This window comes from Rattus norvegicus, chromosome 1 (genome assembly GCF_036323735.1).
Source record: "Rattus norvegicus strain BN/NHsdMcwi chromosome 1, GRCr8, whole genome shotgun sequence".
Taxonomy (NCBI): domain Eukaryota; kingdom Metazoa; phylum Chordata; class Mammalia; order Rodentia; family Muridae; genus Rattus; species Rattus norvegicus.
The window spans coordinates 208,097,062-208,124,382 of record NC_086019.1 but is presented as its reverse complement, the minus strand read 5'-3'; the positions used below and the strand labels follow the sequence as shown (position 1 = coordinate 208,124,382).

The 27,321-nt window shown below is 51.7% G+C and overlaps 1 protein-coding gene across 2 annotated transcripts; it reads right to left on the bottom strand.

Moving 5' to 3' along the window:
• On the bottom strand, positions 1–24,351 carry Slc22a18 (solute carrier family 22, member 18). 2 transcript variants are annotated; one of them, XM_006230775.5, is made up of 11 exons: positions 24,203–24,351; positions 22,263–22,516; positions 19,065–19,162; positions 18,602–18,762; positions 18,136–18,268; positions 8,204–8,316; positions 7,300–7,401; positions 6,245–6,345; positions 2,261–2,362; positions 1,861–1,981; positions 1–248 (listed from the first exon to the last, which is right to left on the bottom strand). In XM_006230775.5, the coding sequence occupies exons 2-11, from the start codon at positions 22,380–22,382 to the stop codon at positions 61–63; spliced, it is 1,239 nt and encodes a 412-aa protein (XP_006230837.1). In that variant the 5' UTR covers positions 22,383–22,516; positions 24,203–24,351; the 3' UTR covers positions 1–60. The 2 variants fall into 2 exon arrangements, with proteins under 2 accessions (XP_006230837.1, NP_001004260.1); NM_001004260.1 differs by lacking the exon at positions 24,203–24,351 and adding an exon at positions 23,168–23,210 and having other exon boundaries at positions 9–248.
• Positions 24,352–27,321: the final 2,970 nt, after the last annotated feature.

Sequence of the window (27,321 nt, the reverse complement as noted above, 5' to 3'; positions counted from 1 at the left end):
TTAAGAAGAAGAGGTTCTTAAGTTTATTGCTTGACTGGGCCAGGTCGTTGGGTTTTGTGGTCACCGGGCTTTGTCTCCCTTCTGGGACAATGGTTTCTTCCAGAGGACCAATAGGACAAGCAAGTTCACCATGAGTTGCACATGGCCCAAGATGGAGACACCATAGCTCCGGTACAGCAGGCCACCCAGGGTGGGTCCTACAGTACGGGTCAATGGATGCACAGATGCACAGAGGCCCAACATGGTCCCTGGGAGAAAGGGGGAATAGCAGTCACACCCTGGGCAGGTCTCTGGCTGGGCTGCCTACCTTTTGGCTATAGCCCAGCCTTCTGCCCATCCCAACCTGCCCTGTACACTGTTCACAGATGGCTTGAGACACTCTCCAGAGGACCTGCCCATCCTCCTCACAGCTACCCCTTGACTGCAGCACCCTCCCACCCCAATTAAGCAGATCATCCTCCACCCCAGGGTCAGTCAGTTTCTTTGTGTGGATGGTGCCGAGCCTCTTTCCTGCTTTAGCTATTTCCCAGGTAAGGGAGGAGTCTGGGAAAGGGGTCAAAGGTCAGGGATAGGCCACACCCTCCCAGACCTGTTAGAGTAGACCTGATCTGTATATCTGGGCTCCACCCAGGATATCCACGGCGCTGGCTCTCATACTTTCTCCAAAGGGTGACTGAGACGGCCAGTCTAAATTAGGCTAGGGAGGGTTCCCCCCCAAGCCACTGCAGGGTTCTAGGCCTGGGGTTCTAGGGCTGGGGTTCTATGTGGTGTCCTTGTTGCCTCTCACATGGCCCCTCTTCTTCTTGGCCCTCCACCATCCTCTCATGGATTCAATGGGATCAGAGGGCAGGGCCAGGGTTGTGGGCAGGCTAAAGAGATATGTACAGGTCCCAGGCTCAGAGCACCAGTGTCCTCGCCTGAACATGTGAGCCCACATCTCCATGCCTCTGGTCAGCTTCTTAGGTGGACATGCCTGCACAGGATCTTGCTGAAGCGACTGTGAGCGGAGGAGAGCACTGCCTAACACGGAGCACCCATCTCGCCTTGCATCCTCAGATGGGACTCACAGTTCTGCCTCAGACTGCTCCAGAAGGTGACCAGAGCTTTGCTGCTCACTGACCAGGGACTTCTGAGACCAGGCTTTTAAACACAGCCTTAAGGCTCCACCCACACTGAGGGCCTGCTGTGGGGAAACTCAGGGGCAGCCTCTCTTACTGCCCACACGCCTGTAGACACAGGGCAATTACTGCCTCCTCTGTACCTCCTGTTCCCAGGTAAACCAGGCTGGGCTCTTCCCAAGCTAAGGGGTGGTGCCACAGGCATGCTGTGGCCTTGGTGGCTTGGCCTGCTCCTCCTGGGCAGCCCCACCCTCCACTCACCTGGCCTTAACACCCCCTTCTTCCTTCCAGAAAGACTTCCCTCCCAGCCCTAGAAGATATCCCTAGCTGTGGGGATTTGAATCCTCTATTCAGGAAGCTCTGAGCACTGTGTTGTTAAGGACTGGGAAGTGTCCTCTGCTGTTCTCCCTGTCTGGCCTCTTTACCATTCCAGCACCAGCTGTCTTCCTAAGTGGCCCCTGTAGGCCCTGGAGGTCCATTTTGATCATCTGACCCCCGCCTGGACAAAGCTTGTAGATTCTCTTCTTTTTAGTGAAATTCTGGAATGGATCAGAGCCAAGCCAAATGTCTCCTCTAGGAAGCCCTCCACCTGTGCCCCTGCCTGACTCTGGACTTGTCAGCAGTGCTGAGAACGGGCAGGATCTTTACCAGGACTCTTTTTTTTTTCTTGTCACCCCCATCTCATCTGATCCAGCCTATTGGGAGGAATCCTGGAAGTCGGGGCCCCCTATGTACAGCTTACCTGTGTCTGAAGCAGATACAGCCTTGGTCAGCATGCTGTCTGTGACTATGTTGAGAGCACAGAGACTGAATACGAGTCCAGGCAACAAAAGGCAGAAGTGGAACACATTGGACATCAGTGCCTGGCAGGGCAATGGGCAGGACCATGCTGAGTGGGGATGTTTCAAAGCTGGGTGGCAACCCACCCTGGGGTCCCACCCACAATGCTCTGCCTGGGGAGGGGGGACAGTGCTGGGTGGCCTGAGGCAGACCAGGGACTTGGGTACACACAAGACACAAGACATTGGTGGAGGATGGCTTGAGACCTGATTCACAGGGCAGCTGTGTATGTATGTGTGTGTGTGTGTGTGTGTGTGTGTGTGTGTGTGTGTGTGTGTGTGTGTGTGTGTAGGTGTTCTCACCATGCCCAGGCCCACAACAGCAAAGACTAGTACACTGGATCTCAGCAGGGCTTCCTCTGGAAAACGGGTGCTTAGTCTCCCAATAACCAGGCCTTGGATCATCTAGGAAGGGTGGTATGGAGAGAGGAAGACAGTCTAAACCAGCAGTTCACAACCTGTGTGCTTCAACCCCTTTTGGGGGTCAAATGACCCTTTTACAAGGGTCACCTAAGATCATTGGAAAACACAGATATTTACATTATAATTCATGGTAGCAAAATTACAGCTATGAAGTAGCAAGAAAAATTATTAATTTTTGTTTGAGACAGTGTTTCTTGGTGAAGCCCTGACTATCCTGGGACACACTCTGTAGACCAGGTTAACCTTGAACTCAGCAATCAGCCTGCCTCTGCTTCCTGAGTGCCATGATTGAAGGCATGTGGCACCACTGCCCGGCTAACAATGAAAGTAGTTTTATGGTTGGGGATCACTACAACATAAGGAACTGAATTAAATTTAGGGTCACAGCATTAGGAAGGGTGAGAACCACTGTTATAGAGAGACCTTGACCTGGTCTTCTGAAAGAGTTCTGTCAAGAGAGAAGATATCCAAAAGAGATACTTGTGAGCCTCTCTGTGGCCATCAGACATTGAAACAACAGACTCCAAGACATTGGAATTGCCCCAGGAGTCTCACACTGGGGAGGGAAAGGCTGGAGTCTGGGGCCAGACAGAAAGGGGCAACTTGTCTCCCAGAGACCTCACACAGGTCTGAGAACTTGTCAGACCACCTTGCAGGAGAGACTGGAGCTGAGACAGTGACAATCTCACCTGGACCACACCCTGACCAGGACTCTTAGCTCTGTACTCCTCCTGACCTCTGTTTAAGCCTGAGTCTCATCTCTGGACTCAAAGATAAACCCCAGGGTCACTGAACCTCTGTTCCTCTTCCCATTATAGTCGCAGTGAATGAATCTTTTCTCTCTGCTTTTAAGCTGAGCCAAAGTTAGGGCTCCAGGACTTTAGTTTTGACCCTGACAATTCTGACAATACCTTCAAAGGAAGAAGACTTCTGGACTGGTGATTGGGTGACCCTCACCATCTGCACCCCTTGAGAGTCCCTCCACCCCAAGCAGACACTGCAATACTGAGCCACAAGCTTCCTAGAAAGCCACAAGGTCACAGAGCAAAGGTTCCTCTCAACTAAAAAGGAAAGAGAATCCACACCAGGGAGACTCAGGGACACCAGAGACATGACTCAGCAGGCCAGGTAGCTAGGGTGAGGCTCCCAATCTCATTCACAGATAGGAAGTGCCTGTCTTTACTGGAGAAGGAAGTGTGTGGGACCAAAGGCCAGGACTGAGTAGAGTCAGAGCAAGGAGCTTGCGGGCTGCTGGGGCCAGTGGTTGTCAAGGTTCATGGGGGTTGGACCCAGGTTTCTAGAGTCCAAACTGGGATAGCCACAACCCCTACTTACACTGGGCAGAACCTGGTTGCTTCTCACAGAACCATCAATGTCTTAGAAAAACAAATCCTCTCTAGACTGGTTTTATGGAAGCATTTAATACTGGCCTCAACCACTTGGACCTACATCCTGACTCACCACCCCAGTCTCGACTTCCCCCACGAAGCTGAAAATAAGCTTCTGGACGCCATGTGGACCTCACCGTTATCTGACAAAACAGCGAGTTAGACAGCCAGCCAAGAGGGCCACTTTCCCTCAGTCCTCCCAACTGTACCCTCTGGCTTCCTGCACAGCCGGTCACCTAACCAAGTAGTTGCTGCTGCCAGCCCTCTACCTAGCAGCTAAAGCCTATGGCCTCCCTTCCTTTACTCAGTCTCCCAGTAGACAAGCAGGCCAACCTTCCCTGTAAATGTCACCAAAACCTTGTGTGGTCCTACCAGGGTCTTTGTCCCCATGGAGCTCACATCCCTGATCCTAACTCATCATCCATTCCTCCATCCCTCCCTGTACAGCGTCTCTCTTTCTTACTCTCTTTTCTTACTTACTATCCTAGTAGCTCTGTGCTGTCTCCACCCCAGTGCCAGCTCTGGGTGACAATCAGGTATCAGGGCTACCATAGGAGTCTCTCTTGAGGGGCCTTTAAGAGACATGGTTTGCTAGCTGGGTGGAGATGCAGGCCTTGGATCTCTGAATTTGAGCCTGGTCTACAGAGTGAGTTCCAGGACAGCAAGGGCTACACAGAGAAACCCAGACTTAAAAAAAAAACAAGGCAAAGTTGAGGAGTGTCTGCAAACCTGTTAGAGTCATGATCCTGATCCCATACCTCAGGACTCTCCAGAGTCCCCCAGCCCCTGAGAACCCATAGGAGCATATGGAGTAGGCAGGATAGAATCTTTCTTCTTCTCGGGGAATTTGGTGAAATCGTTGGGACATCCTGATGTAGTTTGGGACATGCCTGGCCCTCAGTCTTACCCTCTCTCCAAGGGTACAAGTCTACCCATTCCTTGCTGGTCTTGGAGCACAGAGCTCTGAAACACTTGCTCTTCTGCTTCCCCTCCCCTGTCTTGGGCCAAGTTCCTATACCATGCTCTTCTTTCTAAGCCTCTGCAACAATCCCAGGTTACCACACTAGTGTGCCGCAGCCTCATAGATCCTAGAAGAATCTGTCTCCAAGGGTCTCCAGCTTGGATTTCAAAATGAGTGCAGGCTTGTGTGGCCTGGCTGCAAGCAAGTGGCAAGCAACACATTCATTCATTCATTCATTCATTCATTCATTCATTCATTCATTCATTCGTTCGTTTTTGAGGAAGGGTATTTTTGTAGCTCAGTCTAGACTAAAAATTGCTATGTAGTAGAAGATGACTTTGAACTTCTGATCCTCTTGCCTCTGCCTCCTGAGTGCTGGGATTACAGGCTTGTACCATCATGCCTGGTTTATGAAGTGCTGAGGATGGAACCCAGGTTTTGCACATGATAGGCATTCTACTAATTGAGATGTATTCCCAGCAAGCAATCCACCTTGAAGGAAGGTCTGCTTAGCCATGGGTCATTGACTGGGTTTTATTTCTTTTATCCCCAACAGTGTGCCATTTCTTGCTGGTGCAGATTAGAGACTTTCCTGGTCCTTAGTAGGGGAGTTGGCTAAGGTGTAGGCCAGCCCTGGACATGGATGCTCAGGGAACAGATGTCCCAGAGGTGCCAGGAATCCCACCAAGTTTCCAGACTTCTCTGCTAGTCTCAGAATAGCTACTCCTGTGCACCAGGGGTAGCCATGGCTGCATATCACCACCTGTCTCTGCCACCCAGGCTCTGGTCAAATGCCAATAGGGACCAGGGAGCGGGTAGCTGGCTTTGACTATGTTGGCCTTGGGTTTGGAGCTAGGGGGCCCTGAGGGGCTTGCTAAGAGGATACTCAACCCCTGACCTCAAACTGGCCTAAGAGTACCTCGCCCTCCAGCAACCAGAAGCTCCTAGCTCCTAAAAGGATAGCATGTTAGATGACTATGCCTTGCTCTTCAGGAGATCCTTGAGTGCCCAGAATCTTCCCATGACAACCCAGCCACCTCATGGCACGTGCACTGTAGTTAGTATCAGTTGACTAAGAAAGGAAACGGAGCCTGGAAACTTGCTCTGTGACCCAGCTAGGGAAGACAGATGCTGACTCCAGACAGAACCCCATCAGCACATGCCCATTTCTGTGTGTCTTCAGTCCCTCCAAGTCCTGTCTACTGCCTAGCACTGAGGCATGTCCTGGATTGACCCTGGTCTCTGCCACATTGTAGGATGGAAAACCAGAAGGTGAGTGTTCTCTCTCTCTCTCTCTCTCTCTCTCTCTCTCTCTCTCTCTCTCTCTCTCTCTGTGTGTGTGTGTGTATGTGTGTGTGTGTGTGTTTCTCCATGGCTACTCCGTCACTCAAGACAGAACCCTCTCCCCGGGTGGGTAAGGAGGAAGCCAGAAAGGCTACTCGGTTAGCCCAAAGACTGACGCTGGGAAACCGAGACCTCTCTGGCTGGCAGCACTCTCTGCTCATGCCCACTTACCATCTGGAGGATCCCAAAGAAGGACATGAGGTAGCCAGCCTGTGCAGCCTCCAGCTGGAAGAAGTCCATGGAGATGATGGAGAACATCACCATGAAGAGTCCTGGGGGAGGAGTGGATCAGCTGTGGTACCAGACCCCAGTACAGCACACAGCTCCCTCAGTGTCCTGGCCAGGGGACCTTCCTGACTAGGGAGGACATCTGGAGTCTATAGAACGTGGCTCCCTGGGGGCTGCTGGGAAGTAGTCCATGTGAGCAACAAGGTGCCAGGATGGGGACCGAGGGAGTCATGGAAGCCCTCAGAGGCCCTTGATACGTAGGTGTGTGTGTGAGAGTGTGTGTATGTGCGTGCGTGCGTGTGTGCATGTGTGTGTGTGTGCATGTGTGTGTGTGTGTGTGTGTGTGTGTGTGTGTGTGTGTGTGTAGGGGGTTGTTTCTCAGGTTCCAGTCACTGTAGCTGAAACACAGCCTGGATGGGCGGGCCCTATCCCAGCTGGCACGGGGAGCAGCTTCTTTGTGGCCCCTTACAGCCCTGCCAGTGGTTTCACAGCCATGCAGCCTCTGGGTCCGGAAGGAGCTGAACCTTTGGGATTTTAGTACCTCTGAGCCCATAAGGGGAACAGATCAGTGGTACCACAAACAAACCCTTCAGGCTGTGGTGGTCTCTGAACAGTGGCGTCATTATGGCACAGTCAAAGCTGAGCAGACTGTATATGGGGTCCTGTGTTCCTTCATCAGATGGCTAGAGCAAGAGTCTCTAGACTCTGGGTGCCTCTCAGACCTCTGGCAGCCAGGCCAGGCGAGGCTTAAGGATGAACAGGAGTCTGTGGGCTGTGTGTGAGGCCCTATGGTGGCAGTTCAGAAGGATTCCCAGAGCACAGCAGGGAGGACCTAGACTCCCTTCTCCTCCCTTTGTGCTAGCACACAACTAAACTCTGCACCCACAGGGTGTGCTGGAAGCCCCCATAGGCAGAATAAAGCATCATCTAGACCTGGGTCCCCAGCCTTGGTCACCTCAAACCGTAGACGTGAGTGGGGGTGGGGGAGTGTGACTCACCTGAAGGGAAGCCAGAGATTACCTTGACCAGGAATACGGGCAGCACTCTGGGCAGCAGCAGCAGGCGGGAGATGGCCTTCAGGTCAAATACACTGGTTCCACCTGGCCACCAGGAGATATCAGTCAGAACACTGGTTGTGGGGCTCTGGCTTCCAGCCCCTGTCCCCCATGCTTAGAGCTGACTACTCTCTTGGCAGCCTTCTCCCACAGCCTCTGGGGGGGGGGAGGCGGGGAGAAGGGGCCACATATTGGCCAACCAGGAGAAGATGCCTCTACCATCAGGCAGCTGTGCCAGAACATTCCTAGGTCTTGACAAGGGCAGTGGCTCCCAGCTCGGCTGGAAGGCTGTAGTAGCCAGAGAGGCAGGCCTTCCTTCCCAGGACGCCTCAGTCACCGGCTCCCAGCTATGCCTAGGTGTCCTCTGAGGTCCTACTCTTTCTTCATGGATTATAACCAAGAGCCTCCCAGGTTAGTCTCCATGTTAGTCACTGGGCAGAGGCACAGAGGTGACTAATTTTTCTGAAGAGCTAGCCTGGCCTATATTCGCCTCCTTCTCCGTGCCTCACTTCCTTCTCACCCACTGAACCAGTAACCTCACATGGTTCTGGACACTCAGCACCCCAGAGACTAGCAGCCACCTGTGTGTCCCCCGTGTATTCCCTGACTTTTCTAGACTCAGCTAAACCCTGCTCAGGGTTTTGACTGGCCTGACTCCCATAACTGTGCCCAGCTTGCCCTACCAGGAATTGGCAGCAAGAAGTACAGAGGAGCTCCCACCCCCTCTTTGAGCCCCTCAAACCCTTTATCTAAAGGTCTTCCTTCCATCCCCAGTAGACATACCAGGATGTTGACTTCTTGGGCAAGGTGGTGCCCAATGGCCCAGTTGTGGGCCGGTGGGGCTTACCCTGATGGGCTGACTGGACACTGGCCTCCTTGGTGGTAACAGGGATACAGGTAAAGCTGAGGACAGCTCCTAAGAGGGTGACCACAAAAGCCAGGAAGGCAGGACACTGGATCCTAAGGATACAGCCTGGGTCATATGGTATGCTGTTTTATATACTCTGAACGCCCCCCCCCAACACCCCCCAACCCCACCTTGCTCCTTTGACCTTATTAAGTCCTCACCTACTAAGGGTGCTCAGTCCCAGCTACTTGATCCCTTAAAGCACATTTAGCAAGTAACAGTTGCCTCAGCATGCAAGCCCTGCAGGCTCTGGGAGGTGGGGGTGGGGTGGGGAGTGGAGCAGAGCAGTATGTGAATCGGGAGGTAAAGTGACCTTGCTCAGTTGTTCCCAGGTTCCCCAGGGTTTGATAAGCTTGTGGGTGTCCCCTTTAGCATCCTGAGACCAGGTGCAATGCTTGCTCCTGGTGGGTACGGGCTGGGCATGCCAGAGTTTGGGTTCTGTGTCTCAGGCTCCTAATGAATGATTTTGTAGGAAACCCTCCTGCCAGCCAGAGACTCACTGGCCCCTTGGTGCCTTGCTATGAGCCGTGGAACAACCCAACATACCCAATAGAACCTGTCCCTCTGGGAAACACAGGTATCTGGGGACTGGTCCTTCAGACCTCAGTCTCCTCTAGCATTCAGTCCAACCTTTCCTCTGAGTGGGGAATTTCTCTAAGCTGGCCAAGGACGCTAGTCTGTAATGCTCTTTCCTTCTCAGATGCATGAGCCCCTAAACATTCTACATGGACCCTTTCCCCCAGCCAGCCCCCGGTTTCAGCACGGCACTCTTTACCATAGGTTTAGAGTCTGGACCTCAGGAGCAGATAGACGTAGGCTGGAACTTACATTGAAGGTCCAGCAGGTAAAATGTGAGTGGCTGTCTCGAGGACTGCCAAAAGTACTGCCCCAGACCTTAGCAGCATCCCACACCTGCTCTGGTCAGGCTTCAGGACAGATGTGAGTGCAAGTCAGGGACTTAGAAGCTACCTGCTCTCTTCCCCATCACGGCCACAGGTGTGTGTACATGGGCACATGCATACACAGGCATGTGCTTACCAACACAGGGCATGTCTCTCTCACACAGAGGCACACACAGGTAGCTTTGCGATGATTCTGATGCACACCCGCAGGCAGGAGGTAACAGGGCCATTTACAGAGACCAGATTTCCGACAGCTCTGCTCAGTGTGAGGCTGGCATGGCTCCTTTGGTGTTTCCCTATCCACCCAGAGCAACTGGGCATCTCGTGCTGGTTGCTGGGATTCGGCAATGAACCCCTTCCTGGACCCCAGAGTGATACCTCTTTAGGCCAGAAAGGACTGGCAGGAAGTGATGGCTGATATTTGGAGGAACACCCTCCCTCACGGCTCACTCACTTGCCTCAGAGGACTTTCTTTTGGCTGCTGGTCTCTGAAGCCCCATGGGGCCCGGCCAGGTGGGAATAAAAATCTGCTTTTTTTCATTAGATGCTCTGCTCCTGAGGCACTCAGGAGCAGGTGGCGATGACCACCCACGATGCTATTTTAGGAAACATGACAAGTGAGGGTCTGTAATAGGGTGCTATGTCCCTTCTTGGATCCTGTCTTCGGAGTGGTGACCAGCAAACCAAAAGGCCAGTACTTTCCTGCAGGTCTTGGGTCTGGGATACTCTGCAGAGTATCCCACAAGGAAACTAAGGACCTAAGCCCACAAGTCTCTCAGAGTTTGAAAAGACTGCTGCCTGCAAAAGCTGGGTCCCCACTCTCTTAGGGCTCCACAAACACAAAACATTGCAAAGAAGGAAAGCCAGCACTGGAGGTGGGGTTGTGTGGCTTTAGTGCTGATGCTCTTGCCTACTGTATGCAAGGCCCGGAGTTCAACCCCCAGGGGACTGAAACTCTGAGAGTAAAGGCACCTGGAGGCTAAGCTCCAGATCTCACATGAGAGAAATGACTCTGAGCACACTGTACCACATGCGCTCTCTCTCTCTCTCTCTCTCTCTCTCTCTCTCTCTCTCTCTCTCTCTCTCTCTCGCACGCACACACACGATGTAATAAAATAAAAAATTGAGGGGCTGGAGAGAGACGGCTCAGCAGTTAAGAGTCCTTACTGGGGATTTAGCTCAGTGGTAGAGCGCTTGCCTAGCAAGCGCAAGGCCCTGGGTTTGGTCCCCAGCTCCAAAAAAAAAAAAAAAAAAAAAAAAAAGATTTAAAAAAAAAAAAAAGGGCTGGAGAGATGGCTCAGTGGTTAAGAGCACCCGACTGCTCTTCCAGAGGTCCTGAGTTCAATTCCCAGCAAGGTCCTGAGTTCAATTCCCAGCAACCACATGGTGGCTCACAACCATCTGTAAAAGAGATCCGATGCCCTCTTCTGGTGTGTCTGAAGACAGCTACAGTGTACTTATATATAATAAATGAATAAATCTTTTAAAAAAAAAAAGAGTCCTTACTGCTCCTTTAGAGGACCCAAGTATAATTCTGAGCACCCAAATCAGGCAGCTCACAATTGCCTAAAACTCCAGCTCCGGGGGGGCCATGACACCTTTCTCTGATTTCTCTGGCCTCACACTCACATGTGACATCAATACACAAATAAAAATAAATACTTGTACTCAGGAGGTAGAGGCAGACAGATTTCTGGGTTCCAGGGAGACATGGAGAAATCTTGTCTCAAAAAAAACAAACAAAACAAAAACCAAAAAAACATTAAAAATAAATAAGTAAAAAAATATGTATATATGTACACGTGCACACACCACACACACACACACACACACACACACACACACACACACACACGCACATTTTAGTAATGGATGACTATAGAGCCCTGGCTGGTGTAATAACTTGCTGCATATACCCAGCAGGCTTCTGACTTGCAGAGGGCCACCTGCTTCTGACTCTCACCTGACCACGGCCTTGCCTGGCTAAAATTACACCTTACTTTTTTTCCAAAAAAAAAAAAAAAAAAAAAAAAAGTTAAAATCATAGGGCAGCTAAACCTTAGGGCTTTCGAGATGACGGGATATTGTGACATCTCTCCAGGGCCTTCAGGTTGCCCAGAATGCAATTCAAGCCTCCCCTCAGGGTCCCTACTTTTGACTCACACAGGTGCAAGGCCGCACTGCACAGGTTCCTGAATGCACTTTGTACCTCATTTTCTACCTTTTCTCTTCCTCCTTTCTTTCTTTTTCTTTTTCTTTTTCTTTTCTTTCTCTTTCTTTCTTTCTTTCTTTCTTTCTTTCTTTCTTTCTTTCTTTCTTCCTTTCTTTCCTTCCTTCCTTCCTTCCTTTCTTCCTCTCTTCTCTTTCCTTTTCTTTTCTCTCCCCTTCCCTCCTCTCCCTTTCCCTTCCCTCTCTTCTACTCTCTTTTCTTTTCTCTTTTTTAAGACAGGGTTTCTCTGTGTAGCCCTGGCTGTCCTGGAACTCACTCTGTAGACCAGGCTGACCTCAAATGCAGAGTTCTGTGGGCCTATGCCTCTAGACTACTGGGATTAAAGGCATGGGACACCACCCAGCTCTCTTTATTTTTAATGATCAATTTCTTTTTGCTTCATGTGCATTGCTGTTTTGCTCGTATGCATGTCTGTGTGAGGGTGTTGGATCCCCTGGAACTTGTGAGCTGCCATGTGGTAGTTGGGAATTTAACCCAGGTCCTCTGTTTATTTGTTTGTTTCTTTCTTTTTTCTTTTGAGGTGAGGCATGGTTCTGCTATGTAGCTCTGGCTGGTCTAGAACTCACAGAGATCTGCCTGCTTCTGCCTCCCAAGTGCTGGGATTAAAGGAGTGTACTAGCCGGGCATAGTGGTGAAGAGTCAGAGACAGATAGATCTCTGTGAGTTTGAGGCCACCCAAGGCTACACAGTGAGACCCTGCTTCAAAAACAAACAAACAAAATCCAAAAATAAAAAATAAAAATATAAAAGCATTTGCCGCCATACTTGGTACATTTTATTTATTCTTCTAAGTTGAGTCAAGACTTCAAGGACACCAGCTCAGCCTCTCATTGCCCCTCACCTCCTTCCTACCATCCACTGGACAAGTGGGAACTGGATGCGGGGGCACATGGATACCTCTGTCAAAGAACTGGATTCCTCCACGGACACTGTTCTTCTCTGCCCTGGCTACCCGACTGCATTTCCTCAGCTGCAAATGAAGGCTGGACCACATCCCTGTCTGTCTTCTTCCTGCAGTACTCCTGGCTGTCCTGGAGCCTAGCTACCCACACTGATCTGCCAGCTGTTAGGAGGCTTCTGGTGCTGCAGTCATAGCTCAGCAAACAACAGCCACTGCTCTTTTTTCCAGGGCTTGTCTGTGACACTGAGGGTGCCCAACCTTATCCGGGGCTCCTGCTGTGTTCTAGGATGGTAATTCCTTCCTTACTACTCTGGACCCCTGCCCAATGTCTCTGAGGCTCTGAGAGGGGACTGCAGAGCCAAGGTCCTCGGTACCAGGAGCTAACATACAGGTGTGGCTTAAGGCTTTCAGCTACACATTCTCTCTCTCTTGAAACTAGGAGGACAATGTGCACATGGGACCTTTAATAAGAAGTGGGTCAGGGGACTGACTCCAGAGCACCATTAAACACCCAGCCCGGGGCTCCGTGATAGTCACCTGCATCACCTGCCCTGCATGTGCCAATCACTCAAGCCTGTGGCTAAGACGTATCTGAAAACAGAAGTCCTACAGGTGGACTGCTTCTCTAACCCCCAGACAAATTTCCAATCATCTTAACTCAGTGTTTTCTAGCCTAGAGCTCCCTCCCAGCTCCTCTTCCCACCTCTTCATTGTGACATAGGACTCCAACCAAATGACTGGTTTCTTCTTGCCTGGAGCCTTTGAAGACTTGAGGAGTGAGGGGCCTTTGAAGACTTGACGGGTAAGGAGTAACTCCCCTCCTCCCTGGTTTTGAAAGGCCTATGCTCTAAGGCCTCAGAGACCAGATAAGGTTTTGCAACCAACACGTGATATGCCCTTGGTATGAGTAGGGGTCATGACGCCATTTGGTATCCAGGAGGGTTTGCAGGTGGCCACTGTTATCTTGGGCAACCTGATCCTCAGGGTCTGTGGCTAAATACCTTGCAGTCCTAACAGACCTAGTGGCGTCTGCTCAAATTCCTGCTCTTTGAGGGTGACTTAGGGCCCATACTCCTAGGCTACAGACTCAGTTGGGCCAATGATAGGCTAGATGGCCCTACTGGGACAGGTGAAGGAGGTCTCCTTTTGCTGTGGCCCTGAGTCACCTCCCTTTGGCTTTGCATGATTCTTCAGCCACTGTCTTCCCCAGGCCTCCTTGCCTGAACCCCGTGGGGCCTTCAAGCTTGGGTCTGGAGAGGTAGTCCATTTGAGGCTCGTTACCCCCCCCCCCCAGCTCTGCTTACAGCAGTGATTCTCAGCCTGTGGACTGCGACCCCTTTGGGGGTCAAACAACCTTTTCAGATATGAACCATAACAGTGGCAGTTTCAAAAGCTTCAAAAATTACCGTTCTAAAGGAGCAACAAAATTGCGTTATGGTTGGAGTCCCCACAATGTAAGGAACTGTATTAAAGGGTAACAGCACTAGGAAAGTCAGGTTACCACAGGCTTACAGGGTCTGGCCACAGGCTGCCCCGTTTGCCAGCCATTGTTTCTTGCTCCAGATCTCGGTCACTGACTTCACCTCCACAGTCCTCCGGATTGTCTCCTAGGGTCTTCTTCTGATACCCATCAGTAAACCTGATGACTCTAACCTTCAAAAGAGTGAAATCTGACTCTCACCTCCAGCTCCCAGGCCTGGTCTCTCTGAACCATCTAAGGTACTCACTGTATGGCCAGTACCAAATGGCCAGTACCCCAATAGCAAGGCCTTTACTATATGGCCACTGGAGACTATGTAGGTCTGGAGCTCCATACTGATGGTGGCCCGTGAGACAATGAGAAGGGTATCCTCACCATCCCCCAAATGCCCCTTCGGACCTTGTTCCCATCTTCCTGGCTCCGGCCACTCTCAACCCTTGGATCTTTTCAAATAACCAGGATATTTTGTTTACAGGACTATGCCTTCACTAACAGGCACCCCCACTCCTCTCTGGGCCCATGCCCTGTCCCTGAATGTGCTTAAGTTAGAGCATGTTCTTAATACCCGACCTGGGCCCTAAGGGCCTATGGCTCAGGACCCTCCCCAAGTCCAACCACAGGCTGTGAGATGTTGGGGTTCAGGGTGATAAATCACAGGACCACCAGCATATGCTGATGTGTGGGTAGTGGCTCAGGGCTCAGGGCCCTCCTTGGGCAGCTCAGCCTCCTGGTCCTGAGTGGTAGGCTGGCCCAAACCAGTTACACCAGTGCCCGCCCCTGCAGGCTCCAGTGCCAAGTCTACTTCCTCCTCCCACCTGCTGCCCCGGGCATCAAAGATGGGCACAGTTGGGACCTTCCAAGGGGACAGGCTCCCAGAGGTGGGCTGAGAGACAGGGGACAGGGAGACCCCTGTGTGGGCTTGATTACAATCAAGGAGCGGGAGGGTAAGGTGTAGGTGTCTCTTCCCCAGAGGTGTCAGGTGCAGAGTAGACTTAGGGAGTGGGGTGTGGGGTGTGGTGGGAGGTAGAAGGGTAGGGTAAGGAAGTCTGTGTCTTAGGGCTGCTTCTGTGGCCTCTACTGGAATGAGAAGTGACTGCAAACCGGTTAACTATCTATCTAGGCTTCCATGCCCTTGCAAACGTGGTATGAGGGACAATCGCACAGCTATGTGAGTCCTGGAGGGCTGCTTGGCTATGAGTGTGGCTGGTCACATCTGAATGGGACAAAGACAGACCCCTTAGCCATAAACCATCAAGAGAGAATGTTCCACGGACCTCCCACGAGTTTGGACAGCTTGAAGTCTGATTATGAGGGTTCTGTCTTACATGTGACAACTTGAAGTTCCCCACTCTCAGTGTGCACTGCCCCCAGGTCTGTGCACTGGACTGCCTTCTTTCTTAGATCTCAGTTTCCCGACTCATTAAATTAGATGCTAAGGTCGATCGATTGCTTTCTATATAAATGTCTTGGTTATGAATTGGGTCGTGGGATAAAAGGAGCTGACAGACTATCCTGGGCCGAGGAGAAGAGCATCTCGGGAGCCGCTGGAAGGGAAAGAAAGCCAGTGGTGTCCTTTGAGTCAGTGGCTGGGATGTCGAAAATGCATGTGAAGACAAAGGGTGTGTGTACGGGGCTGGATAGGCAGACTGCTTGTGGAAAGCATGTGGCTGGTAGTGATTGTACCCCATCAGGGCTGCTCAGAACCTGAGGGTGAGGTCACCCCTGCAGCGCCCACATCACTGGTGAGAAAACACGTGGAGGTAAGGGAATGTACCCTGCCTCTGGCAGCAGGAGGGTGGCCCCATGAATGTTGCCTACCCCTGGGTGCCCACATTGTCTCCTCCCCTGCACAACCACAGTCTGCCTTTTCTGACTCCTCTCTTCTCTCCTACTTTCCTGTAGCCCATCCACGAACCCCAACTCAGAGGCCACGGGGACAAGTCCTTGTCCCTTTCTGGGTCTGAGCTGACTTGCTATTGCAGCTCAGGTCCCTGTTCTCTGCAAGGCACACAGCCCTTAGCTTCTCTGCTTCTTAAACTTGAAAGGCCAGGAGCATCAGGGCACCCTGGAGGACAGGGCCACCACTGTCCGCCACTGGAAAAGGTGGCTCAGCTATACATTTCCTCTGTAGTCCCTTTGGCTCAACAGTCCCCATGGGACCTCCGGCTGCCCAGACCCCACAGGGTGAGCCCAATTTGGACTGCATAATTAGAGTTTGAGGCTTGAGTTTGCCTTTCCCTCCCACCCATGGGCAGAAACAGGCAAGAATCTGTTCTTGGTCCACCTCTAGTCCAGTCACTGTTCTTACTTGGGTGGAGCTGATTCCCCATTCCCACCCCACCCCCACCTCCCCGTGTGTGTGTGTGTGTGTGTGTGTGTGTGTGTGTGTGTGTGTGTGTGTGTGTGTGTGCGTGCGCGCGCGCTCTCTCTTCCCTGCTTTGTTTTCCTGCACCCTGGGGTCTGTGCATCCTTGCTGACTTGCCACGCTCCTTCCTTGAATTGGGTCTCCACTCAAAATTCACCTGCTTAGAAATCCTGATAATCACTATCCCCCAACCCCACCCCAGACCTGATTTCTTTCTTTCCGTATCTCACATAGTTCAATCCAACTTTATAACAACCATGGGAAATATACTGTCTTCTCTGTCAACCCATTAAATAAGACAAAACTTAAAAAAAAAAACAAAACTGTAAAAGAGCTGGATGTGGCGGTACACGCCTTTAATCCCAGCACTTGGGAGACAGAAGTCAGCCCAGTCTACACAGCAAGCTCCAGAGGCCCTGGCCTTTTTTTTTTTTTTTTTTTTTTTGATAGAAAAGATAAAGAAAAAAGAAGCCACTTGGCCCAAACTGAGATCCCCCAGGGCCATCAGGTCTTGAAATCAAAATCGCATTGTGCTTATCAGTTTTGCTGCTTTAAACCAGCCAATCACGTGTGAACACTGAGGTCGACGTAAAAACACCAGACCAGGAGCTCTGACCACTCGGAGTGAGGCTCGGGCTCCTCTGCATAAGGAGTAAAAGCCAAGGAAGACCCTCGGGCTTGCCAGCTTGACTAGGCGCGACTATGACCCCTGCTGTACAAGTGAAACCTTTGCCATGCTGGTCACTTTCTTAGGGCCCTAGACCCACTTCTAAGACGTTCTAGAGACTTGGACTGTCTTATTTCCTAGTGTGCCCCAGAATCTAAAACCCCGGGGGCACTTATTAGATGCTCAATTGACACTGCTGAGCAGACAAGCTCAGCTCCCATTCACATGCTAATGGGACATTCAGAGCCCTGTCAGTGAGTCCTGCAGCGAGTCCCTGGACACCTTCTTGCCAAGCTGTATCTGTCCCCACTGCAGGGACAGACAGACAGGCAAGCCCACCACAGACCATCCTGGAACCAGGATGTAATGGGTTCATGGTGTCAGCCCATGCCTGGATCTCTAAGCTCAGCCACTACCCAGATACCTCTACTGTCATTGGGGTTGGTCTGAGGAAATTTGGGGAGCCTAGGTTACAGGCCCCCAGGTGGCCCTGGCTTGAGGAGTAAGTCGAAACTCTGGGAACCTACGACTGGTATTGTTTATCCAAGGAGGTAAGAATGCCTAGTAATGACAGAACTGTCCCTCTAAAGCACAAACATTTAGGCTCGAGGAAAGCTCTATCCAGGAGCACACACCCCTGCCAGATGAGGCACCTGTCCCAGCACCACAGCTGACTTCATGAGATTTTGGAGTGAATGACAGGCAGGTGCAGGCTGACTCTTTTTTTTTTTTTTTTGGTTCTTTTTTTCCGGAGCTGGGACCGAACCCAGGGCCTTGCGCTTCCTAGGCAAGCACTCTACCACTGAGCTAAATCCCCAACCCGCAGGCTGACTCTTAAAAGCTCTGACTCTGGTGCCAGAGGTTTGGGGCAGATCGAGGGAACATGCAACTTCAGTGAGGCTTTTCGCTCAAGAGGCTCTCGGCTACTTAAAGATATCCGGGCCTCTCCTCACTGCAGGGGACAGACGAGAGAACTCAACACACTATCACGTATTGGGGTATCTTCCCAGGGGGAAAAAGAGCTGAGTTCCCAGGACAGGGCCAGGTGAAGAGCTCGGACAAAACCAGGGAGGGCTCTACATAGTGAGCCTTTCTGGTCGCGGCACTTTTGCGCTCATGGCCGTCACAGTAGCGCCCTCTGGTGGCACCCCTGGTGGCGGCGCCACCCCAAGTCCCCATCCACTCCGCAGGTTGGCTAGTCCCCAAACGCTTGTAATTTAGGTGGAAAAACCAAGTCTCAAGAGAGGTGGTGCTGCTGGGCCGATTGTCCGATCTCGGGCAACCTACCAGATGACTTCCCAGTTCCCTATCTCTCTATGTCACTTACCCGTATGCGGTGCTAAGGGTCCCACCAAGCAGGGAGCCGAAGATAACTCCAATGCCAAAGCAGAGGCCCAGCCGGCTCAGTGCTGTGGGCCGCTTTGTGGGCGCCGTCAGATCAGTGATGACCATCTGGGCAGCTGCGGGTGGGAGGACACTGAGCTGCACACAGCCCCTCACTGTGGAGAGCCCACCCAGGGGTCTAGGCCATGCCCCCAAGCTCGTTCAACTTGGCCATGCCCCACAGCCCCACAGCCCCTCACCCAGACCCACACCCCAAAGCCCCATCCAAGCCACGCTTCTACAAACCTTTCCACTCTTAATCTGGCCTGCCCCAGACCATACACCATCTTTCCATGCGGAGACTAACACTCTTACCCTATTCACTGGCTACCTGCATCCCCCTACCTGAAGCCATGTCCAAACCTCTCCCCTTTACTCGCTTGGAGCCAAGCCTACCCACCAGACCTTACCTGGAAGTGTGTGCATGAGTGCGGCAGGTAGACGCGAGGCGAAGAGCAGGAAGACACCAGGCAGGGCTGGGCTACAGGAGGCCACCAGGAGCAGGTACAGAGCAGAGGCCGCCAGGAAGGAGAGTGTGAGTGCTGCTCTGGCTCCCCGCTGGTCTGCGAACCTGGGGTCACAGGGCAGGTCAGAGTCCCCAGCAGGGAGGGGGCCCTTTCCTCACTCCCCACTCAGACCTGCTGCTAGGCTGGGACGCTGGGGAAGGACCACCCAGGGAGTATGTAGGCACTTGGGCTTCTACCAAGGCTGTAGGCCCACCAGTTGGAGTTCGGGGTGTCGACCAGGGTCTGGACCTCTCCTACATCGGTCCTTCCATTGGACAGGGATGCCGAGGACCTGTTAGGACCCAGCCCCTGAGGGATGTCAATGGGTCATGTGGGTTGAGGGACCTGCATCCCTCACATACTATACCTGCCAAACACAGGCCCACCCAGCAGCTGAAGCACCCCGAAGGTCGTCTGTAGGTAACCAAAGGAGACAGAATCCAGGCCCAGTGTCCGAGACAGATACTGAAAGACAAGGAGGGTCTGGAGTTAGGACTCCTGAGACAGGTAGGGGTGGGAGGGAGCAGAGGGCAGTGTCCTGGGAGAGGAGGCCTTCTATAGGGACTCAGCTCCTCCTCCCTAGCCAAAGACTTCTGGCCTACCCCTCTGCAGGACATACCTCAAGTGGGCCACAGAGCAACGTCTGTCCTCAATATTGTATCTTCAAAGCTTTGCAGCATTACCCCCTGGCCAGCAAGCAACTGGCCAAACTCCTTAATTATTTCTGAGATGTGGCCCCTTGCTCAGCAAGACAGTCTGCTCTGTGAATTCCTTAGAATTCAGCCCTTCGTGTGTGTGTGTGTGTGTGTGTGTGTGTGTGTGTGTGTGTGTGTGTGTGTGTGTGACTATCTGATAGGAGAAGGGAAGTGGCAGAGTCTCTATAGAGAACCCAAGCAATCCTGAGACCCCAGGATCTTATCCCCACCTTAGCTGCATTTCGGAGGTCTGAGGCACTGTCTCCCTCCAAACCTGTGCCTCCTCCCTTCCTCCTCCCATCGTCCTTTACCTGAGTCTTTAGCCCTATGCTAAGGATAACATTCCTTCAGTTCCCCTCTCTTCTCTTGAGGCCTTCCTGGTGGGCCTCCATTCCAACAAGGTCACCCAACAAGGACTTTTCCTAGTGCCTTCTTGTCAGCGCTCCTCGAGCCTGTTTCAGTTGCTATCTCTCCCGCCTTGCCTGAAGCAGTTACTTTCCTCATTCCTCTCTCCTCACGAGGTCAGCTCAGGGCAGCTCCAGCAGGCCTCTCTGATTGGCACTGACTCAGGTGGATTGCTTCTTTCTCTGTGACCCTGTGCTTAGACTGTCCTGGGTCTCCTACCTCGACTGTCACTGGTCTCGGCTGGCCTCCCCTCAAGTTTGGAGTGTTTGTTGTCACCACCTCCTCCCCGCAGAGCCCAGGCCTCTTCCCACTACCAGCATACCCTCCTCTACTTTGTACCATGCCCGAAATCATCTTCAGCATAGTGTAGCAACCGCTGAGCACCTGCCCTCCTCAATCCTGATTGGCTCCTTGAACATTTTTTTAAAATTTTTCTTTTGGGGTTGGGGATTTAGCTCAGTGGTAGAGCGCTTGCCTAGCAAGCACAAGGCCCTGGGTTCGGTCCCCAGCTCCGAAAAAAAGAAAAGGAAAACAATTTTTTTCTCTTTCATTTTATTTTATGTGTAGGGCTGTTTTCCTGGCATAGAGTCTGTGCACCATATATGTGTAGTGCCACAGAGGGCATCCTGTCCCCTGGGACTACAGTTACAAGTGATTGTGAGCCACCATGTGGGTGCTGGGAATCAAACCCTTGTCCTTTGGAAAAGCAGCCAGTGCTCTTAGCCAGTTAGGTCCCTACTGTTTTTTCCACCACTGGTAGCATCTCCATCCTCCTGGAATTGGGTCCAAAGTGCCAGTGTCTTCTCTGAATTCCTTTCTCTCACCCTCACATGCCGTAGACCTGCCCCTTTCTCACCTCTCCTCAGCTCTCCCTAACCATCCTGGAATCTCTCATCCTGGAATCTCTTCAGCATCTGACGGGTGTGGTCCTGGGACCTCATCCCTCTGTAGCTGCAGGCTCAGCACTACCCCAGGGCCTCTGCACCAGCAACGCTTTTCACCTTCAGTCCTCCACCTTGGTCTTCTCAGCCAAAATTTCCTGACCCCACATCTGCCATCTACCCTCAGACCTCAGTACCCTCACCCTTTCTCACTCCCAGCCGTTTCTTCTTGCACTGTACAGCGTAACTCATCAGCCACCACTGCTCAAACCCTGCCAGCTCTGAGGGCAGCTGCCTGGTCCTATGTGCCCCCCGCTGCTTCCCAGTCCAGTGTCTCTGCTCACAGGACTTAATGAGGATAGACTGGCCAACGGGGGCCTCTCTCTGGGAGCCACTGCAGGTCCTAGTACCAACTCTCCTTTAATGAGAAGCAAAAGAAGGCTCCTGCCCAGGCTCCCACATTTCAGGAAGGAGGCTTGCGATGGGGAACCTTACCATATGTGACTGAGCAGAACTCTACTTAGGAGGTAAGATGAAGGGTGGAGTTCTGAGCTGGGAATGTCTGCCACTCCCAGAATGGTGACAAAGGTCAGGGCTACCTCTAACCCATTTCCCCAGCTGCCCAAAAAGGCCATCTCTGCTCCTCTGGGCTCCAGGGAACAGAGGAGTGGAGGACCAGAGAGCCAGGGTTTAGATTATCCTTTCCGGTCTTATCTGACTTTTTTTCTGTTTCCCTGAACCTTGGACTTTGGAGTATAATGTGAACAAAGTTTGGTTTCAATCTAAATTCTCGTGTGGCTGGGCATCTCATTTCTGCCTAGCATGGCCTACTGACCAGCCTACTGAGGGCCAGGTCCATATGCTGAGTGGGGCCCAAGCCCAGCACAGAACCAACCTCAACTCAATACTCCAGCCAGCTTGGGCTTTGAGAATCTCTGAGGGGTCATTTAAAGGTTGTCTGTGGACCCAGGTTAGACGGAAATAGGAGATGGAGAGTCAACCTCTGAGTTCTAAGCTCTTTTAGATGCTGCCACCTTGTGGGCCAACTCCATAAAGGTTTGTTGAGTGACTAAATGATAGTGAAAAGTAGGAATGAACCAAAGGGTGTGGATGGGCAATAGTGACTATTCTGCCCCACCTTTCCTTGATCCAGGTAGAGCTCAGCAAGGCTCTTGTGGGATCAAGTCCCTGTCCTCATATTTTGGTGGGTGGGAGAAAAACCAGTGGAATGGGTAATATGGAATAAGGTATCTAGTGTGGACATAAGAAAACATAGGGGATGCCCAGCAGGGCAAAGGGATGGACAGACATGATGTCAGAAAGAACTGGGACTGCATTCAGCCCTTTGGGACAGGAGCTGAGCAGGTGCTGAGCAGAGGTGCTCTGAAAGAACGGGGGCAGGAGCAGTGTGGTTACAGGAGGAGGAGGGTACTCTCTCAAGGGCAGAAGTGGTGGTGATGGGATCAATGGGCCCAGTTCCTAGGATCCTTAACTTATCCAGTATCAAACCCCACCTTGCTCCCTGCCGTTGCCCATCAGGAAGGCAGTGTGGGGCTTCTGGTGAGGGCTGTGGGTGCTACTCACTGGTATGATGGAGAACTGCATGAAGAGACATGTTAGCTCCAGGGCCGCCAGCACATAGGTGAGTATGATGATCCCCTGCCGGGGCAGAGCAACCATGCTGCTGGGGAGCTGGCCAGACATCCTGGGCAGGAGGTATCCAGAGTCCCGGAGGGACCGGAACTAGAGGAGAGCAAGCCTTGCAGTAGGCAAGGGGCAAAAGTCCTGTTGATTCTGGCTGGATGCTGACTCACCAGGTTGGAAGGAGTGGCCTGTGCCTGTAGGAGAGGGAGAAGACAGTGGCCGACTGCAGAACTCACCAGCTTCTCCAGCTACCTCGACCTTCAAGAATGGGTCAGCTACCCTCCCCACCTGCCAGCTCCTGGTTTAAGTCCTAGTCTCCATAGAAGAGGAGACAGGGCACCCGACCCTTGTATGTGTGTGGGGCACCTCCTCCACCTGAAAGGGGCATCCGGCAAAGCCACAGGTGTCCTCCTCAGGGAGACCCCACGCCTTATTTCTAGGAGAAATGCAGGCGGGTGTGGTTTCTGGCTATTGCTTTTGGTGGGTACGGGGATGGTTTAAAGTCATTTTGCAGGGATCCTCTCGGCCCCACCTTCCTTCTTCAGGGACCTGCCTCCAGTTCCAGAGTTGTCTGGAATTGCAGTGCAGTAGGGACTGGGGAACAGCTCAGCGTTTCAGACCTCGTCCTTACAGAGCAGCTCAGCCTCACAGTAGGGTACTTTCCTCCCTCCTAACTTCCTCCACGGGTGGGAACAGGATTTTGCGGCCAGTCTGAGCCCCTTTCAAAATTTTGCCTGGTTTCATTTAGGGCCCTACTGCCTTTGCCCAACATCTCATCAAGGGCCCCGAGCTGCACCCAGGTGGGCATCTTGGGCTCTGGAAGCTCAACAGGTGAGCTCGGGTACCTGCTTTTGACGGGAGAAAGTGGGCCTGTGTTCCGGGTGGGTGAGCCCTCCTGTTTCCTGACACAGGCCCTTCCGCAGTCACCCGGAAAAGCCCCACCCCACAATAGCTTGGGTCCTCCCACTTCACCAGGGCTGGCCCTCCGGCCTGGGAGCTCGCTCCACCCACCCTGGGATCTGGGCTAGCCCGCCACACAGTCTCTGAGCATTCATTGGCCAATCAAGACATGCCTCCCGAGGTCCCTCCCCCCGCGCTCCCCAGTGGGGATTGCGAAGTTCTAAGTGTCAGGCTTTGGCCGGGCCCTGGACCCTGATCCCGAGGAAGTTGGAATTCTGACCGCTTAAGCAACACAGGGTGTCCATTTAGGGTTGGGGAGGGAAGACGAGGAGAAGAAGGAGGAAGAGGAGGGGAGATGGCTCTGGGATCCAGTCAAAGGGAAAGCAGAAGCCAGGGGAGGCACAGTGATACATTTATCTGGGTAGTTCTTGGGCACCGAATCTCTCTCCACTGACCAAGAGGCTTCTGGAGCTACAGAAATGCCTCCCCTAACCTCTCCACATCATCCTGTCTGCCCTGTTCTAACATTTCTGTGCAGTAGATTCCAACGGGAAAATTGGGATGGGAGACGTGTTGCAAGTGTAGATATATTGCAAGTATTCCCAGGTCCTCTGCCAGGAGGGTATAGGAACACATCACAGCTCTCTGAGGGTTGGAGGACACCCAGTTAGCCAGGGCTTCCAGGAAGGATGAGAGGAAGGCTGATTATGGGAAGGAGAGGACTCAGGGGATATGGAATCTCAGGACTCCTGGGGAAAGATCAGAGTCCAGGTCCTTCTGAATTCCATGGGGGTAGAGATGCGGAATAGTTCCTGTCAGGTCAGCTCCCTGATTGGGTTAATTGTTACCTATTGTGACATCTTTACTGATGCCAGGGTTTTGGGGGCAGAGCTTGGATGAGTAAGACTGCCTCAGGACAGTCAGGAAAGGTCAAAGGTCCTCCAGTGTTCATGCTAAACAACAAGAGGCAGGCTACTTACCCACAAACAGAGCTTGCAGTTGTGGGGGAACAGGCAGCTTTCGTTCTTGTTGTTCTTGTTCGGAAACAAACTCTGGAGGGGTGGGGCACTTCCTGGTTGTGAGGGAGTGTGGGAAAATTGCCCTTCTGGCTAGGAAGGGAACAGGGAACACTAGAACCTGGGATCGCCTCCTGAAGAGGAAGTAGCCTTCTCTGAGGACCAATATCACTCACATGGGGCCACCGTTCTGCCAAGGAGACTAATCCGGACAGCTGTAGGAAGGGTTGATTCTTATCTGGGTCCTGGCTGGGAGGCAGCTTCTTAGCAGGGCTCTAAGGAGGAGCCCAGTGTATCAGGTGTAGACAGGGTTTGACAGGCAGTAGGAGCAGTGTGGCCGGGCTCAGGCACCTGAGAACACCTGATGGGGCTTAGACTTAAAAGGTCCCGTGGGGCTAGGGGCAAAAATAGAGGGGTGTGAATGTGGCTACATGTGCTGAGAAAGTGACCACTGTGTACTGGGGTTCAGGACACCCCACAGCTTCCCTGAGAAGAGAGATACTGCCTATGTGATTGCCTCGGCCTAATGATGTGCCTGTGAAGTAGGAACCTCCTTTATCTCATAACCGTTGAGGATTTACCGTGTGCAGGCTGCGATCTATTTAAAGGAAGAGAGTATCATTTGTCTATTTTTTTTTTTGCCAATTTCATACATGTATACAATGTATCTTTTTTTTTTAAAGAAAAAGACTTACTTATTTAATGTACCTGAGTACAGTGTTGCTGACTTCAGACACCAGAAGTGGGCATCTTTATACCATTTATCGCCATGACAGATGGCTTGAGCCACCGTATGTTTGCTGGGAATTGAACTCAGGACCTTTGGAAGAGCTCTTAACCACTGAGCCATCTCTCCAGCCCTAGCACTGTGTGTCTTTTATTAGCTTGTTTAAAGTGTCTGTGTTGAGGGAGACAGATAACATCTCAGTTTTGACAGTGTGTGTATTAGTGATAAAACACCATGGCCAAGAGAACTTAGGAGGAGAAGAGGCTATTTGAATTTTTGTTTTCAGGGGCCAACAGTCCGTGGTGGCAGAGCTGAGGCAGGGGAGCTGTGACTGGAAGCTGAGAGGGCATGGTTTGAACTGTAAGTGAGCGAGTGCAGAACTCTTCCAGCTCTGCCCCCATGACATACTTCTCCAGTAAGGCCATGTTTCCTAAGCTTTCCTAATACAGTCTTAACCAAATGGGAACCAATGACTCAAATGCTTAAGCCTATAGGGATACGTCTTGTTTAAACCACTACTCTTTAAACTCCCCCACCCCCATAGGCTTTGTGGCCCTATCTTAATGCAAAATGCATTTGGTCCAGTCTCTCAGTCTCAACAGTGTTCAGGAGTCAAAAGTGTCTTCTGAGACTCAAGGCAGTCGCTTAGCTCTAACACCTTGCAAAATAAAAAGTAGGTAATGACATACTTCCAACATACAATGATACGGAATATTTAGTACCATTCCAAAAGGGCGGTAGGGGGGCATAGCAAGGAAAAGGTGTGAGTCTTGGACCAAGTAAGATCGAAACCCACCAAGGACAACTTTAAAACCTAGAACTCCAGGGTGTCATGTCAGAGGATTTAGAGGTCTCCACTTTTCTAGATTTTGCTGCCTGCAACCTAATTTTCTCTCTTGGGCTCATTCTACTTCCTGTATACAGCTCTCCCTGGCAGATATACTATGGCTCTGGCCTTTCAGGGCCTTTTGTCTTCTTAGGGCTGTCAGGCAGGGCCTCTCCTGACATACATTGCCTGGCTCCCTGAATCTGTGGAGAAAGATCCCATGACTCCTTCTCTTTTGAGACTTTAAAGCCAGCACCACATGGCCGGTACCTCGAAGCGTGGCAGCTTTGACAACACTGGTTTTCCAGGAACAAAAAATGCCTTATGCTCTCCTTTACAGACTGGAAACTTAGCTTTATTCCACGGCATACAAGGCCTCTCCTAATGGTGCTCATCTGTGGCCTTGTAGAGCAGCAGTCCGTTTTCCAGCACATGCCTGGCCTGTAGTATGAATCCGGCCAGTGTCCTTCCCTCTCCAAACTACTCCTTTTGCATTTCTTCCTGCCCCCTTGATGTTTTTCATGGTAGATCTGCATAGGAGTAATTACTAATAAACACTAATAAATAAATGAAGTCAATATTAGGCTGTCTTGAGTTCTCCTCTGTCAATAAAATTAGCCCCGGGCAGGCTCTGAAGACAAGGACAGAAAATAAATTCATTCTTTTCATCAAAATATCACAGGAACCATCTCTAGCTCAGTTGCTAATATCATTCCCTTCTGAAATCTCTTGATCCATTCTTGTTTCTCCTGGAACTAACGTCTCCCGGGATACTAAGATGACCTATTAAACTCTATTTATCACATTTAACTGCCTCAATGTTGTCCACATTCTTCCAAAACCCCAGAATGGTCAGGTCTTCACAGCAATGCCTTATTCCCGGTACTGACTTCTGTATCGTTTGCTTTTCTAAGCTGTGAAAAAAATACCCCAAGGAAGACAACTTATAAAAGAAAGAGGTCATTGTGGTTAATGTTTCCAGAGGGACATGAGTCCATGATAGTAGAATGGACTCGTGACGGCTGGAGCTGGAAGCCCAGAGCTCACACCTTGAAGTGCAATCAGGAAGCAGAGAGAGTGAATTCAACATGATGTGAGCCTTTAAGCTCCCAGAGCTTGCTCCCAGTGATACAGCTCCTTAAAGACCTCCTAAGCCTTCCCCAAACGGCACCACCAGCTAGGGACCAGTTATCTAAACACCCAGGACTATGAGGACATCTCACTGAAACCATCGAACCTGAAAGTCATTCCCTAACTGGTGGCATTGGCTTCCCTCTGGTCTGCTGTCAGTTTGCAGAGGGATAGATCCTGGATGAGAAGCTACTGAGGAGCTGAGAGCCAGCCAGTACAGACAGCTTCTGCCATGGTCTAGCTAGAAGGGGATGAGGCTGTCAGGAGCTGTGAACAGTGGGAGCTACATATCTGTGGGGAGAAAAGTTGACCTCAGACACTGGGTAGCAAGTAGGAGAGCTAAACCTATTACTAGCCCTGCTGCAGGTAGATGCCCTCAGTTGAGCGGCAGAACAGGAC

Excerpts from the sequence above, each read along its gene's own strand:
- Slc22a18 (XM_006230775.5), bottom strand. The coding sequence starts at position 22,382 with ATGTCTGGCCAGCTCCCCAGCAGCATGGTTGCTCTGCCCCGGCAGGGG. Across the intron at positions 6,346-7,299 it reads AATCTCTGGCTTCCCTTCAG|GACTCTTCATGGTGATGTTC; the intron begins GTGAGTCACACT and ends CTCCTCCCCCAG. Across the intron at positions 2,363-6,244 it reads TCTTTGGGATCCTCCAGATG|ATGATCCAAGGCCTGGTTAT; the intron begins GTAAGTGGGCAT and ends CACCCTTCCTAG.